General features: G+C 51.6%; 1 protein-coding gene across 9 annotated transcripts in view; it reads right to left on the bottom strand.

The window, feature by feature from the left end:
- Positions 1–13,802, bottom strand: part of NLRC5 (NLR family CARD domain containing 5) — a 90,666-nt gene that overhangs the window by 53,975 nt on the left and 22,889 nt on the right. For 8 of the 9 annotated variants that reach the window (XM_064383090.1, XM_064383096.1, XM_064383094.1 and 5 more), the window contains 8 exons: positions 10,528–10,834; positions 9,063–9,122; positions 7,526–7,594; positions 4,005–5,679; positions 2,866–2,949; positions 2,636–2,719; positions 1,168–1,251; positions 942–1,031 (listed from right to left, as the gene is read on the bottom strand). In XM_064383090.1, coding sequence (XP_064239160.1) covers positions 942–1,031; positions 1,168–1,251; positions 2,636–2,719; positions 2,866–2,949; positions 4,005–5,679; positions 7,526–7,594; positions 9,063–9,122; positions 10,528–10,822 — 2,441 coding nt within the window. In that variant the 5' untranslated portion in view covers positions 10,823–10,834. Of the gene's footprint in view, positions 1–941; positions 1,032–1,167; positions 1,252–2,635; positions 2,720–2,865; positions 2,950–4,004; positions 5,680–7,525; positions 7,595–9,062; positions 9,123–10,527; positions 10,835–13,802 lie in introns of those variants that run through there. The other variant, XM_064383097.1, reaches the window with a different exon arrangement.

Below are 13,802 nucleotides of genomic sequence, written 5' to 3'. Positions count from 1 at the left end.
ATTTTTTTTTTTTTTTTTTTTTTTGAGACGGAGTTTCGCTCTTGTTACCCAGGCTGGAGTGCAATGGCACAATCTCGGCTCACCGCAACCTCCGCCTCCTGGGTTCAGGCAATTCTCCTGCCTCAGCCTCCTGAGTAGTTGGGACTACAGGCACGCGCCACCATGCCCAGCTAATTTTTTGTATTTTTAGTAGAGATGGGGTTTCACCATGTTGACCAGGATGGTCTCGATCTCTTGACCTCATGATCCACCCGCCTCGGCCTCCCAAAGTGCTGGGATTACAGGCGTGAGCCACCGAGCCCGCCCTCGAATTTTTTTTTAAATAGAAATTTTTATAATTGAGAAACATGACACCTAACCCACCCCATGATCCCACCTGGCAATATTGGTTCAGCACCATGGAGAGCGACACATGGCTAATTATTCCTTCGTCTATGCCTGTTTCCTAGACTTGTTGACTTATTCCTTCATCCACCCACCCACCCAACCATCCATCCATCCATCCATCTTTTCATCTACCCATCTTTTCAGCCATCCGTCTATCCATCTTTTCAGCCATCCATCCATCCATCTTTTCATCCACCCATCCATCTTTTCATCCACCTATCCATCTTTTCAGCTATCCATCCATCCATCCATCTTTTCATCCACCCCATGTTTTCAGCCACCTATTTATCCATCAATCCATCAATCCAATCATCCATCCATCTATCCATCCATCCATCTTTTCATTCATCCATTAATGCAATGTATCTCAAGTACCAGGTGCCAAGCCTGAACGAGGTTCTGAAGGTAGAGTTGTGAAGGTAGAATTGTGAGTAAAACAGTAGGGCACACAAAGATTGATCTTGCAGACGAGGGGCCTCCTCCATTTCCCATCCCACTTTCCCCTCCCCTTTTCTCAAGGCCCTGAAGGCCAAGATCCCCTTCCTTCAGCTCACCTGGCCTGCAGCATGCTGATTGTAGGACACGTGACTGCCACCTTTGTCAAGCAGAGTAGGGTTGTCACACAGATGCTGTTGCCGCTCAGGCTGCATGATTGTGGCAAAGGTGTCAGGAGTGGAATCCCCTATTCCGTGGGCCCCGACCTTCCTTGCCTTGCAAGGGAGTGGGGTGACTCAGGCATAGAGAGGACTGGGCTACAGGAGCAGTGGAAAGACCACTTACTCAAGCTTCCGGAGCCGTGGCAGGTAAGGGAGAACCTCCACGATGTTCAGCACCACCTGATCATCGAGCTGGTTGTCCTGAAAACTGCAAGGAGACCAAGGCCCAGTCCCAATGCCCTGGGGTTGGGGCACTTGCAAGCCCCAGCTGGCAGGTGACAGAATGGCCACCCTCATGTGGGAGACATAAGACCAAGAAAGAGCTGGTGGCCTGCTTTCTGGATTCCAGCAGGCACAGCTAGGAAGAAAGACCCTCTGCTGGTCTCACTTCGGTGTTTATTCAGTCCCCATGGGAAAGTTTTTGCCTGCTGGCTCAAGTAATCTAGAAGTCAGACTGACAGCCTCTTCATGAGGTACAAGGATGAGACCCAGCACCCTGCTCCCAGCGCTTACGTCTGGGATGTGCCTGAGGCCCCCAGGTGATTAGCAAAGTCTAGACTGGGATGCTGGAGACATCACTTCCAGCCTCAGCTATGACCCTGACTCACCCAGAGCCCAAAGCAAAGCACATTCCTCTCTGACCTCACTTTCCCCACGTGCCCACAAGCCAGCCCTGCCTGGGTTCCTAGCTGGGGAACAGATGAGCTGAGGGGAGTAAGGGCTATTAAGAACATTCGTGGGTGATGGGAGACAAAATTAAAGTCCCCCTCAATAGCCAGGAAAGAAAAGTGTCAACAAGTTTAATACTTCCGAACCTTTGCCTGATCACTGTTCACAGATACCTAGCTAAGGGGACAAGAGGGACTGTGGTCCAACTTGTTATCTTCACTCAGCAAGTCCTGAACCTTAGTGCCAGGCTGCATCTGTATGGATGAAGGGGTACTTTCTCTAAATGTTATAAAAGTGCCATATAAACTAGCAGTGTCCTGCCAGTGAGGAGGGTCTCTGGTCCCATTCCTCCCCATGGCACTCAGTCCCAGACACAGGGCAGGAGTATATTTGTGCATATGAGCTTAATTAGTTAGAGTGTGCTGGCATCTGAATGTGTACATGCATCTAAGTGTGCATGTGTGTGCTGCATGCAAGTGCACACCTGTGAGTGGGCATGTTCTTGCATAGGCCTGTGCACTTCTGTGCAACTGTGCAAGTATAGACATGTGTGCACAAATGTGAAGGTGTGTGTGCGCTTCATGTAGTTATGTGTACCCACAGTGCCTGACCCCTGCCTACACACTGCCATCCTTTCTCCTGGGATTACGGAAAGAGGGAGGGAGCCTTAACACTCATGCTCCTCCAAGATGATCCAGAATATTAGATGATGGAAGCCTTGCTCTAGGAACTCTGGGAACCTTGTGTTTGGACTCAGCCCTACTGAGTACTTGGACTGATGCCTTCCCTCTTTGAATCTCATTGAAAAACTACTGGTCAGACTCTGATAGAACATGCAGGCCCCAGGCAGGCCCCAGTGGGGCTCTGGGACCTGGGCAGTGACTCATCTCCCCAGCCAGTGAGCCCTCCTGAAGATCACTCACCTAACTTCTTCCAGCTGTGGACAGAGGGGCAAAGCTTTCACCAGGTGGCTGATGCCTCGGGCAGTGATCTTACTTCCCACTAACCTACAGAGTAAGCAAAGATGGTGGGGAGGAATGGGGAGGGGGAAAGGATGAGGCCAGGAATCTGCCTTGTTTAGGATTAAGGAGAGGGAGGAGAGTCCCAGGCATCCCCAGCTGAATACCCTTCTCAGCTCCAAGGCCTGCCTCACCCCAGCATCTTCAGCCTCCCCATTGTCGGCAAGCTCCTGGAGAGGGCTTCTGCAAAGGCATCCCCACATTTCCTGCTCTTAAAGCTGTATGAGAAGAAGCAAAGTTCAGAGGATCACTGCTGGGCAGGGCTGAGAAGTCATCGCCACCCCCTTGGACAGATGAGGATTAATACAGTAGCAGTAACAAATACATATTATGGCAGATACTTCTAATGGTCCACCAAAACCCATTCTCCACTTCATCTACAGCAATTGAGCTATCACGAGAAACATGGTTTCCCAGCCAGAGATCACATTTCTCAGCCTCCCTTGCAGCTCAGTGTGGCCAGGTGACTATGTTCTCACCAATGGAATGTGAGTGGAAGGGATGTGTCCTAGTTCCAGGACTGAACATTAATGAATTGGCATGTTCCTCCATGCTCTTTCCCTGTTCCCAAGACAGAGCACAAATATGCCCATGACCCAGCTTTGACTGTGCAGACAGGATGCCCAAGGGGATGATGGAGCAAAATGGGAGGGACCTGGATCCCTGCACACCTGTGTGGAGCTGAGCCATTCCACTGACCTGGACCACTTACCTCCAACTCTTCCATGAGAGAGAAATAAAATTCTACATTATTTAAGCTACTATATTTGGGGAGGAGGTTCCTCTGTTACTGCAGCCTAGCCTTTTCTCTAGCTAATATGCACACTGAGCCTTTGCTCTGTGCCAGGCACAGTGCTACAGAGTGTTTTTCATACATTATCCCATCTCATTCTCTCAATGACCATGTGAGTCAGCTATTGTCACAGATTCATTTTAGGAATGAAGAAACTTTGGCCTAGACAGTGTGCATGTGTGTGCTGCATACACATGCCCAAAGTCCAATAGCCTCTGTCAACACAGCCTGGATCTGAGGCTTCAGCCCATGATTGACAGAGAGAGACTGAGGGTCCAGAAACCACAGACAAGAGGAGGATCCATTTGGGCTCCAGAGGTCCTGTCAAGGCATGGAGCTTCCTCTCTTGCATTGCAGGCCATTCTGTTCTAGTATCCAAGGTTCTTATCCAGTACCCTTGGCAGAGGTCTGCTAGACCGGTTGACCTTTGCTCTCCCAAAAGCCCAATCCCCTCCCCGGTTCTCCTCTGCTCTTACTCACCTGAGATTCTCTATCTGCCCACAGCCTACCAGAGCCTCAGGGCAGTGGGGCTCCAGGGTACAGCCCTCAAAATCCAGGTGGATGGGGGCCTCCCTATGCTCTAGGATGTTGGTCAGGACAGCCAGGTCAGTGTAGGTCAGTGGGAAATTATGGAAGGGCAGTTGACAGGGCAGGCTTTGTGCAGTGAGACTGGCCAGCTCAGGCTCCTGTGTCTCATCCACACAGTGTAACAGCTCTACCACCTTTGGCCCTGTGAGCTTGCGGGTGGCCAACTTCTTCAATGCCTGCATGACAACAGCCTGCTTGGTGCCCACCCAGTCCTCACCACGCTGTGCCAGGTGGCTAAGGAAGGGACGGCAGGTGCAGGATGCCAGGCCTGCCAGGAAGGTAGGGAGGTGGTCTGAGAGGTCCGGTTTAGCTTTCGGTCCAGTCCGCAGTACCCAGCGGGAATTGAGGGTAACATGCTGGGTGAGTAAGTCTTCGTCCACCTTGGGGCTGGCCATCAGGTGCAGGGCAGCTAAAAACTCCTGCAGGCTGAAGTGGGTGAAAGCATAGCCTGTCTGCTGGTGCCCAGGGTCTGTGCAGATCCAGAAGGAGGTCAGCAGACTGTGGGTGGCCCCAAAGGCCATCAGGGGTGGAGGGATGTCTCTTGCATAGAAGGTAACCTTCCCTGTCTCCAGGTTCCTCAGGGCCACCTCCCCCAGGCCCAACAGGGACGTGGTGGGCAAGTGCCCACGGGGGCTGAGGGCCATCACCATCTGCATATAGAGTTGAGTCATGGTGGACAGGAGGGCTGCAGACTGGCCTGGGGCATGGTCAGGGAGCAGATGGTGGAGGCAGAGGCAGGCAACTTGGCACAGTGCAGGCACCGCACATAGGCTCCGAAGACGTCCATTTGTCTGTAACTCCCCCAGGGCCCCCTCCCGCGATGGCTGGGTGCTGAAGAAGCAATTTACATATTCCTCCACCCGAGGTCCATCAAAGCCCAACATGTGGACCACAGCTGCCTCTGTGGGCAGGCAGGCAGGCAGCTTCCCTGGACGGGAGGTGGCCAACACCCAGCAGCCAGGCAGGAGGGTCCCATGGCAGAGACCGGAGAAGAGGGTGAGAACAGGGCCTGGACCATCAGGATCCTCAGGATCCATGCTGGAGCAGGGCTGAAGGGCCTCATCTAGCCCATCAAAAATCAGCAGGACTTGGTCAGCATTCTCCTTCAGGTACTGGAAGACAGCATCGGGGTCTGACTCAGGGCTCAGGCACAGATCAAAAAGGAGCTGGGGCAGCGTCAGGAACCTTGTGATCAGATTGAGCTGGCGGAATTCAAAAAGGAACAGGGCCTGGAAACAGTCCAGATGGCCCTCTGCCCACTTCTGGCAGAGGCGGTGGGCCAGCGTGGTCTTGCCCATGCCAGCCTTCCCCAAGAGTATGGTCACCTTCGGGCCCTTGTTAGTCCTGGTGTTGAAGAGGTCTGAGATGCTCACGTCAGTGCCATCTTCCACCCTGGGGTTCCCCATAATGACTCCCCCCTGAGTGTCTAAGGTCGCTGTGGCCCGGCGCAGGATTGGAGGGACATAGGCCTGGCGGAAGGCGTGGGGCTGCCCTGACCCAGGGATTCGGCTCCCATAGCGCTGCAGGGCAGAGGTCCGCAGGAGCTGCAGGTACTTCTTGGCCAACTCTGCAAGGGGCAGGGACATGGCATGAGGACAGGACCCCTTGGCCCTCTGCTCATGTCCTCTTGGCCCAGTATTGGGCTGTTGGTAGCCTCTAGCCCCAGCTGTGTATGTCTGGGGGGTGAGGGTGAGGGTATCAAGAGCACCATAGGGAGTTCTGTGCCACCCAGACTTCCAGAAGGAATCAGTTCTAAAGAAGCACAGGCTCTTCGGTAGCTATTTAAACAGGCAGGTGGGAATGGGGAAGTGTGGGTCATGGTTCTATCCATTCTGCAATAGTACACATGGTGTAAGAGTTCAGTAAGATGTGGAGAGGGAAATAGGGCACCTCCTTTGCAACATATTTTTTTTTCTTTTTTTCCCCAGAGACAGAGTCTCATACCGTTGCCCAGGCTGGAGTGCAATGGCACGATCCTAGCTCACTGCAGCCTCAAACTCCTGGTCTCAAGTGAGCCTTCTGCCCCAGCCTCCTGAGCAGCTGGGACTGCAAGTGCATACCGCCACACCCAGGCTAATTTTTGTATTTTTAGTGCAGACAAGGTTTGGTCATGTTGGCCAGGCTGGTAGCGAACTCCTGGGCTCAAGTGATCCACCTGCCTCAGCCTGCTAAAGTGCTGGGATTACAGGTGTGAGCCACCATGCCTGGCCCCTTTGCAACATCTTATTGAAACAACCTCTTCCTGTGATATCTGGGTCCCCAGTGCTCCTTCCCAATATTTCAGTTCCACAATGCCCAAGGGTGAGTTCTAACAACCTGTGGGCCTAGGCACTACCAATCAGAACTGTGGGAGCTGGGCCCCTACGGTGCCAGATATTAACCATGTATGTATGTATGTATGTATGTATTTATTTATTTATTTTCTGAGACAGAGTTTTGCTCTTGTTACCCAGGCTGGAGTGCAATGGTATGATCTCGGCTCACCGCAACCTCCGCCTCCTGGGTTCAAGCGATTCTCTTGCCTCAGCCTCACAAGTAGCTGGGATTACAGGAATATGCCAACATGCCCAACTAATTTTGTATTTTTATTAGAGATGGGGTTTCTCCATGTTGGTCAGGCTGGTCTCAAACTCCTGACCGCAGGTGATCCGCCCACCTCGGCCTCCCAAAGTGCTGGGATTACAGGTGTGAGCCACTGTGCCTGGCCAGACACTAACCTTTTAATTCCTGGGTCATTGAGAGGTCTCAGGTGACCCAGGGAAAGGGCTGGGGCTACTTTTGTGGGAACAGCCCGTTTAGGGGGGGAGGCCAAGGTAGTGGCCTATTCTGAGTGGATGTGAACCCCCTGGTTATAGCCATGGTTGGTGGCAGTGGGGGGCAGAGAGGGCTCCAGTTAGCAGGACAACTGGTGGAGAAGGAGGACCATTCTGAGAACTGGTGAAGAATGAGAGAAGTCTCCTCTCTTCTCTCACTGGCCTGGCCTGCCCCAAGCAGCTCCATGTCTCCCCATGGGCCCGCAGGGCCTCTGCCTTGGGTGCTTCTCCCAGGCCTCCCCACCCCTCCCCATCCCCACTCATGCCCAAACTGGTCTCCCAGGGTATCCTTCAACACTGAGGACATAGGGTGTCCCTGGAAGAGCCCGGATGGTGAAGCTGAGACCTGTATGGTGCTTCCAGCTCCTTCAGCAGAGCCGTCTCTAGGGAAGCCCCATGCAGCCAAATGGGGGAGACCCTTCACTGCCGACCCGGCCTCTGCCTGTGCAGGACCTCCAGTCCTTCTCTCCTGGAAGCTTGTGAGATGAGAGTCACTGGGCCTCTGGAGGCTGTTGGCTGGGGACAGGGTACAGGGTCCAAGTCCTGGCCCCCAGGCAACCCCATCTCTCTGTTCAGCTTCCTCCCCACACTGGTACCCACCTAGCTGCTGCTTCCTGCACTGCTTCCGGCAGGGTGAGGACCCACAGCTCTGATGGGGGCGCTTGAGGCCTGAAAGAGCAAAGGAAGTGGTGGAGGAGCAGGGTCTGGGGATCTGAGCTGAGGGGCTACCCAGAACTTTGGGGAGCTCCAGTCCACAGACAGTCAAGTACACCCACATGCAGGTACTGGAAATGCAGGCAGCAGGCAGAGGCTGTGTCATGTTGACGCAGCTTCTATTTGCAGAGGGGACTTCTAGGCTCCCCATTGGAAGGTGAATGTTCTGGGCCTGGCAATCTCACAATCCAGGATGCAGGGAGCAGGGCTGACAGCCAGCAGCCCCCAGAATCACTCAGCCCCAAGTACTAAGTGCCTGTCTGTCCATCAGGGAAGGATCAAGCTCTATAGAAGCCACCACTGGTCATAAAAGTCAAGTTTCCAGTGAGTTTGGCCAGGCCTGCAACCTCCCTCCTGTATTAGTGCCTTATCATCCCAATTTCTTATCACCCACACTTCCTCACTTCCCTTAATAGGGAGTCTTGCAAATGGATCAGGGACAGGTGAGGAGCATGGCCTATGAGAAATGGCTGAGTCTTGTCTCATTGCATGGATTTTCAAGAATCACTCTAATACCTTTCTGGAAGAGTTTGAAAAAGGAAGAAGGAAAACAAGAAGGAAGGGGACTGACAAAGGAGGGGAGGGAGAAAGGAAAGCGGACTCAGGGAATAAGTTTAAGAAATCAAGGAGGGTTTTCCTACAGCTAAGCACTAGTGACCAGTCAGAATAGCCTGGAGCAGGGAGCTGGGCCCAGTTCAAGAGTACTTCAATATCTTAATAAATTCTACACTAAAAAGGGACTCACTGGCCAAATATCAATCAGATCTGGTCATAGCCATGAGACAATGATTCCAGCTCAGTAAGGTGGGCCTGTTGAACCAGGGACTTGGGTAGTTTTGATTCACTGGGGAGCTGGGATGGCAGGGTGGGTTTTCCATTAGCATTAGTGCCATGCAGTGATAATTAAAGTCAGTGCCTCTATAGAAATCCAGGTGCTGAGACTAAAGTGTGACCCATGAATCAGTAGGTGGTCGGTAATCACTGGACCTTCTGAGCTCCTTCAGAAAATCAGTCAAAGGCTCCGTGAGTGAAGACAGCAGCTGTGGGTGAGTGTCAAGTCCAAGGTGTACAAATGGGGAGGGGGTGGTTAGAGTTTCCCTGTGAAGCCTGACACTTTGGGTCTGAGAGATGAATCCATGAGGGTTGGGGCAGGAGAGTGAGAACAGGCTTCCTGAGGGGCTCAGGTTAGACCCTTGAGAATTGGTAATGGGATAAGCTAAAGCCTTGAAAGTCACAGCAGGAGGAGATGGGGCTGGGAGACACAGTTAGGGGCTTGACACACTTGCAAATGGGTCAAGGACAATGAGGAGCATGGCCTATGAGAAATGGCTGTGACCAGCCACCACCAGCCTCCTCCAGCTTGGAGGTGGGGACTTAACAGTGCTCACCACACCCTTCCTGCCCCTGCAACTCCAGTCCTCACCATGATGGAGCTGAGATTCACGTCGGCTTTTCTCTTCAGCTCCCAGCTGGCTGGTGAGCCCTGCAAGAGAGGGGAGAGTATAATGTGCTATGGGGCTGTCATGGGATGCTGGGGACCAGCTCTGGCCTTGTACTTGACTCAGGCTCATCCCACAGGGTGGGTACCCAGCAAAGGAGAAATAAAATGAACACTCAGTTATCTGTTGTGGAGAAAAGGTGGTGGTGAGCTTTGAAGGCAGTGGTGGGCAGAAATGTGTGTATATGCATGTGTGTGCACAGGTGTGCATGTGCTATGCATGTGTGCACACTTGCATGCATGTGTATATGGGTTTATGCATATGCCCACATGTATATGCACTGTGTGTATCTGAATATGTGTGCACGTGTCCCCCCCCCCCACCCCGCCCCCCGCATTTCCCACACTCTGCCTGGAAGTTGCCTTGACGTAGAGTTCTTAAGTGAGTTCCCATTTTCTCTCCAAGGATGCTGTTGCCCCTCAATGCCTTGTGTTTCCCCTCAGTGCTGTGCAAACAGAAGGGGCCCAAGAAGTGCCCATGGAACTGAACAGAGTTAACCTGACTACCTATCAGTTGAGGGCAGAAAGCACTCCCTGTGACTGCTTCTGAAACTAACAAACAAACCTCTAGCCGGGTGCAGTGACTCACATCTGTGATCTCGGCACTTGGGAGGCCAAGAGAGGAGGATCACTTAAGGCCAGGAGTTCAAGACCAGCCTGGGCAGCATAGTGATGTCCTGTCTCTAGATAAAAATTAAAAATTAGCCGGGCGCGGTGGCTCACGCCTGTAATCCCAGCACTTTGGGAGACTGAGGTGGGTGGATTACCTGAGGTCAGGAGTTCGAGACCAGCCTGACCAATATGGTGAAACCCTATCTTAAAAAAAAAAAAAAAAATTAAAAATTAGCCTAATGTGGGTGGTATGCACTCATAGTTCCATTGTAGTCCCAGCTACTTGGGAGGCTGAAGTGGGAGGATTGCCTGAGTCCAGGAGTTAGATGCTGTAGTGAGCTATGATTGTACTGCTGCACTCCAGCCTAGGCAACAGAGCTTGTCTCAAAAACAAACAAACACAAACACAAACAAAAATCCAACAAGAACAACAATAAAAAACAACCAACCAAAAAAGGAAAGGAAAAGCAATCTCTTGGGCATTCTGGGCTATGTGGGATTTTGTGGCTGGAAGCGGTCCCTGAGTCCTTTCTGTTCTTGCATTCTATCTCCCTGAGCAATTCGAGTGAAGCCAGGAGGAAGGAGGGGTCCTCCAGGCCCCAGCAGATTTGGGGGCATTAGGGAATTTTTTTGGGAAGCTCCCAGAAATGCAGAATTGAGATCCTGGCTTGGCTGCACCCTCTCTGTGACTCAGGTGGGTCCCTGGCACCCCCACCCACAGCTCCCCATGGCATGGGCACTGGCCCAGCTGCTTTGCATCTCTCACACCTGCCCTTACCGTCCTCACAGCCCCAAGTACTCAGCAGCAGCACCTCCAGGTCCAGAGGCACCACCAGCTCCATGCACACACAGTGGATGAAAGACTGCCAGGTGGCCAGACCTTCGACATACAGTTTTCTGAGTTGCAGGATGATTCTCTGTTCAGGATCTGAGGCCTCATTCCTGGAATCCAGGTCTGTGTTGGGGAGGAAGAACTTCATCTTGGAGTTCAGCCATTCTGTGTCTTTGCTGAGCAGCCTCACCAGCGAGCTCCACAGGTTCTTGGTGCCCAGCTGGAGGCCAATGGGGTCCATGAGGAGCCAGCTCTGCAGGGACAGGGCAGTTAGGTGAGCTAAGGGGGACAGGTAAACTGGGGACAGATGAGCGGGGGACAGAGGAACTAAGAGGGAGGTGAGCTGGGGGTCAGGGAAGTTGGGGGATAGGAGAGCTGGGGCACAGGTGAGCTAGGGGACAGGAGAGCTAGGAGAAAGATGAGCTGGGGGACAGGTGAACTGAGTGCAGGCAGGTGAGCTGGGGGACAGGGGAACTGGGGGGAAGATGAGCTGGGGAACAGGTAAGCTGGAGGACAAGTGAATCAGGAGCTGGTGATTTGGGGGACGGGAGAGCTGGGAGGAAGATGAGATGGAGAACAGGTGAGTTGGAGGGACAGGTGACCTGAGGGCAGGTGAGTTGGGGACAGGTGAACTAGGAGGAGGGTGATCTGCTGAAGGTAAGTTGGGGGATAGGGGAGCTTCTGGGGAAGCCAAATAGTCAAGAACCACTCCCTACATCTGAACAGCAGAAAACAGGCAGGGAAGTGGGCTCTCCATGGAGTCTTGATGTCTCTGCCCAGGGATCAGTTCCAGAGATCAGTCTATTTCTTCTGAACCGCCTCCCTGTTTGTACCTGCATCCTGGCTCTCTGGAATGGTCTAGATTATGCCCTGTGGACAGTCTCCTGAGGATGCTTTACTCATTTTTGTTTTCAGGAACCATTAGAGTATGAGCTAACCTCATGGCAGAGGCAACTAGTTGTCTCCCCAAATCTGTTCTTCCCTTCTTCCTCAGTACTAGAACTACTGTACATTCTCTGGTCATCTAGAATAGATGATTGTCTCCCAGTCTCCCTTGCAGTTATATGTAGCCATATAATTTGGCCAATGGAATGTAAGTGGAAGTGTTATCTATTCTTCTTTGCTCTTTCCTGTTGGCTGGAATATTGATGGGATGGCTGGATCTTGGACAGCCATATTGAATCATGAGGTAGAAGCCACACTGAGGAAGGTAGAGGGCAAAGCTGCCAATTTGCCCTGTACTCACTGACTTTGGACTTCTATTTCATGGCAGAGAAATACTCTTCCATTCTGGTTAAACCACTGTTGTTCAGTGCTTTCTGCTATCACAGTGAACTCTAATCCTAGTTAATACAGATCATCACCTCCCTTGCTAAGCAAATTCTCCCCTTTTGAACTGGAATTCCTTTTTTTTTTTTTTTTTTTTTTGAGACAGAGTCTTGCTCTGTCTTGCTGGAGTGCAGTGGTACAATCTTGGCTCATTGCAGCCTCCACCTCCTGGGTTCAAACGATTCTCCTGCCTCAGCTCCCAAGTAGCTGGGATTACAGGCACATGCCACCATGCCTGCCTAAGTTTTGTAATTTCGGTTTCGCCATGTTGGCCAGGCTGGGCTCAAACTCCTGACCTCAGGGTGATCTGCCCGCCTTGGCCTCCCAAAGTGCTGGGATTACAGGTGTGAGCCACCGCACTCAGACGAACTTGAGCTCTTAAACAGAAGTAGAAGTACTGATAGAGGGCAAGGGGCATTTACACAGCAAAAGCCTAAATAATGTGCAGTTCCTTTGATTCAGTAATTCCATTTCTAGTACTCCAATCTTAGGAAACAATCGTGAACATACATACAAGATTCAATCCCAAAGATGTTCACTGCAAGGTTATTTATAATCATTAAAAATTGGAAACAACCTAAATGTGCAACCGTTGGCAATTGGTCAGCTAAAGGCGGTCCATCATCCGGTGGAATACGCTATCCCATTTCCAGATGTGCTTTCCGGTACTATTTACTTCCTCAGAGAAGTACACACCTGGAAAGCACTCACTGTGTATTAGGCACTGTTCTAAGTGCTTTATATGACTTGTTTTATCCTCACAACTCCAGAGAGTCCACCTCTAACTCTGAAAAGAGTAGGAGGTCCACCCAGAAGCCAGCCTCCCCTATTCCCAGAGGATGAGGCTGGTACTGTGCGTCCTGGGGTTTAGAGCCCAGCTGCTACCTGGGCATGCAGCAGAGGTCGACTGGGATGTGCCGTCAGCCCCGCTGGTCATCTCTCCTCAACTGGGCTAAGAGCAGTAGGTCCTTACTTAGGCAGAGTCTTAGACTTTATGAAACATGCTCACATCTATGACCCTCAGGCAGGGGTCACCATCTCTATTGAACAGATGGAAGGACCATGGCCAAGGACGGGCAAAGGGTGTGTCCATGGTCACACAGCAAGTCCATGACAGAGCCAGGATCAGAACTGAGATTTCCTACTTCCCAGGCCAGTAAATTTCCAAAGCCTTGGAGGCCTGGATGTTACCACACAAGGCTAAGTCCCTGGATTTTGTGTGATCTTGGCAAAAGGATATGGCCATAGCCTAGGGCATAGCTTCTTTTCCAGGCTATGGTGTCCGGCATCCATGCTGCCCATCAAGAAATCGTCCAGGGAAGCTTGGTGCCAGATGGAAGTAAATGGTACCTGGATGGTGTGATTTCTGGAATGTTTCTCATCCTCAAATTTCTCCTCCAGCCAGTCTAACATAGTACCTTTGTTTCCATCGTTAGTGTTCTATCCCCTTAGGATAAGACACAAATCCCTGTAAGGTTAACCATCCTCGGGAGAAAAAGCACATGGCGTCATTATCAGTCATTGAGATTCCCATGGGGAATAATCTTGGAAAGAGAGGACGATAGTTGAAAGATCCATGGCCCAGCTCTGTTACTAATTCCCTGTAGTAGGCATTAGGGCTGTTCACAGATACTCTTCCTCCTCTTTCTAGGCCTTTGGTGGGATTACACTTCTCTGCCTCCTTGAAATTGGGCATAGCCATGAAACTTGCTTTGGTCAATTAAATATGCAAAAAATGACTCATGTCATGCCTGTGTAGATGTTTTAAGAACCGAGGTGTGATTCTCAGTATTTTTCCTTTTCTTCTACTACAGGGGCTAGAAATATTGCAAACCACGGCTACCCCGTTAGCCTGAGTCTGAGAGAGGGGATGATGTGGAAGAGCGATCCCA

The sequence above is a fragment of the Aotus nancymaae genome, unplaced genomic scaffold, assembly GCF_030222135.1.
Source record: "Aotus nancymaae isolate 86718 unplaced genomic scaffold, 86718_ANA_hifiasm-v0.15.2.pri h1tg000030l, whole genome shotgun sequence".
NCBI lineage: Eukaryota > Metazoa > Chordata > Mammalia > Primates > Aotidae > Aotus > Aotus nancymaae.
This window is presented reverse-complemented; position numbering and strand designations above follow the sequence as displayed.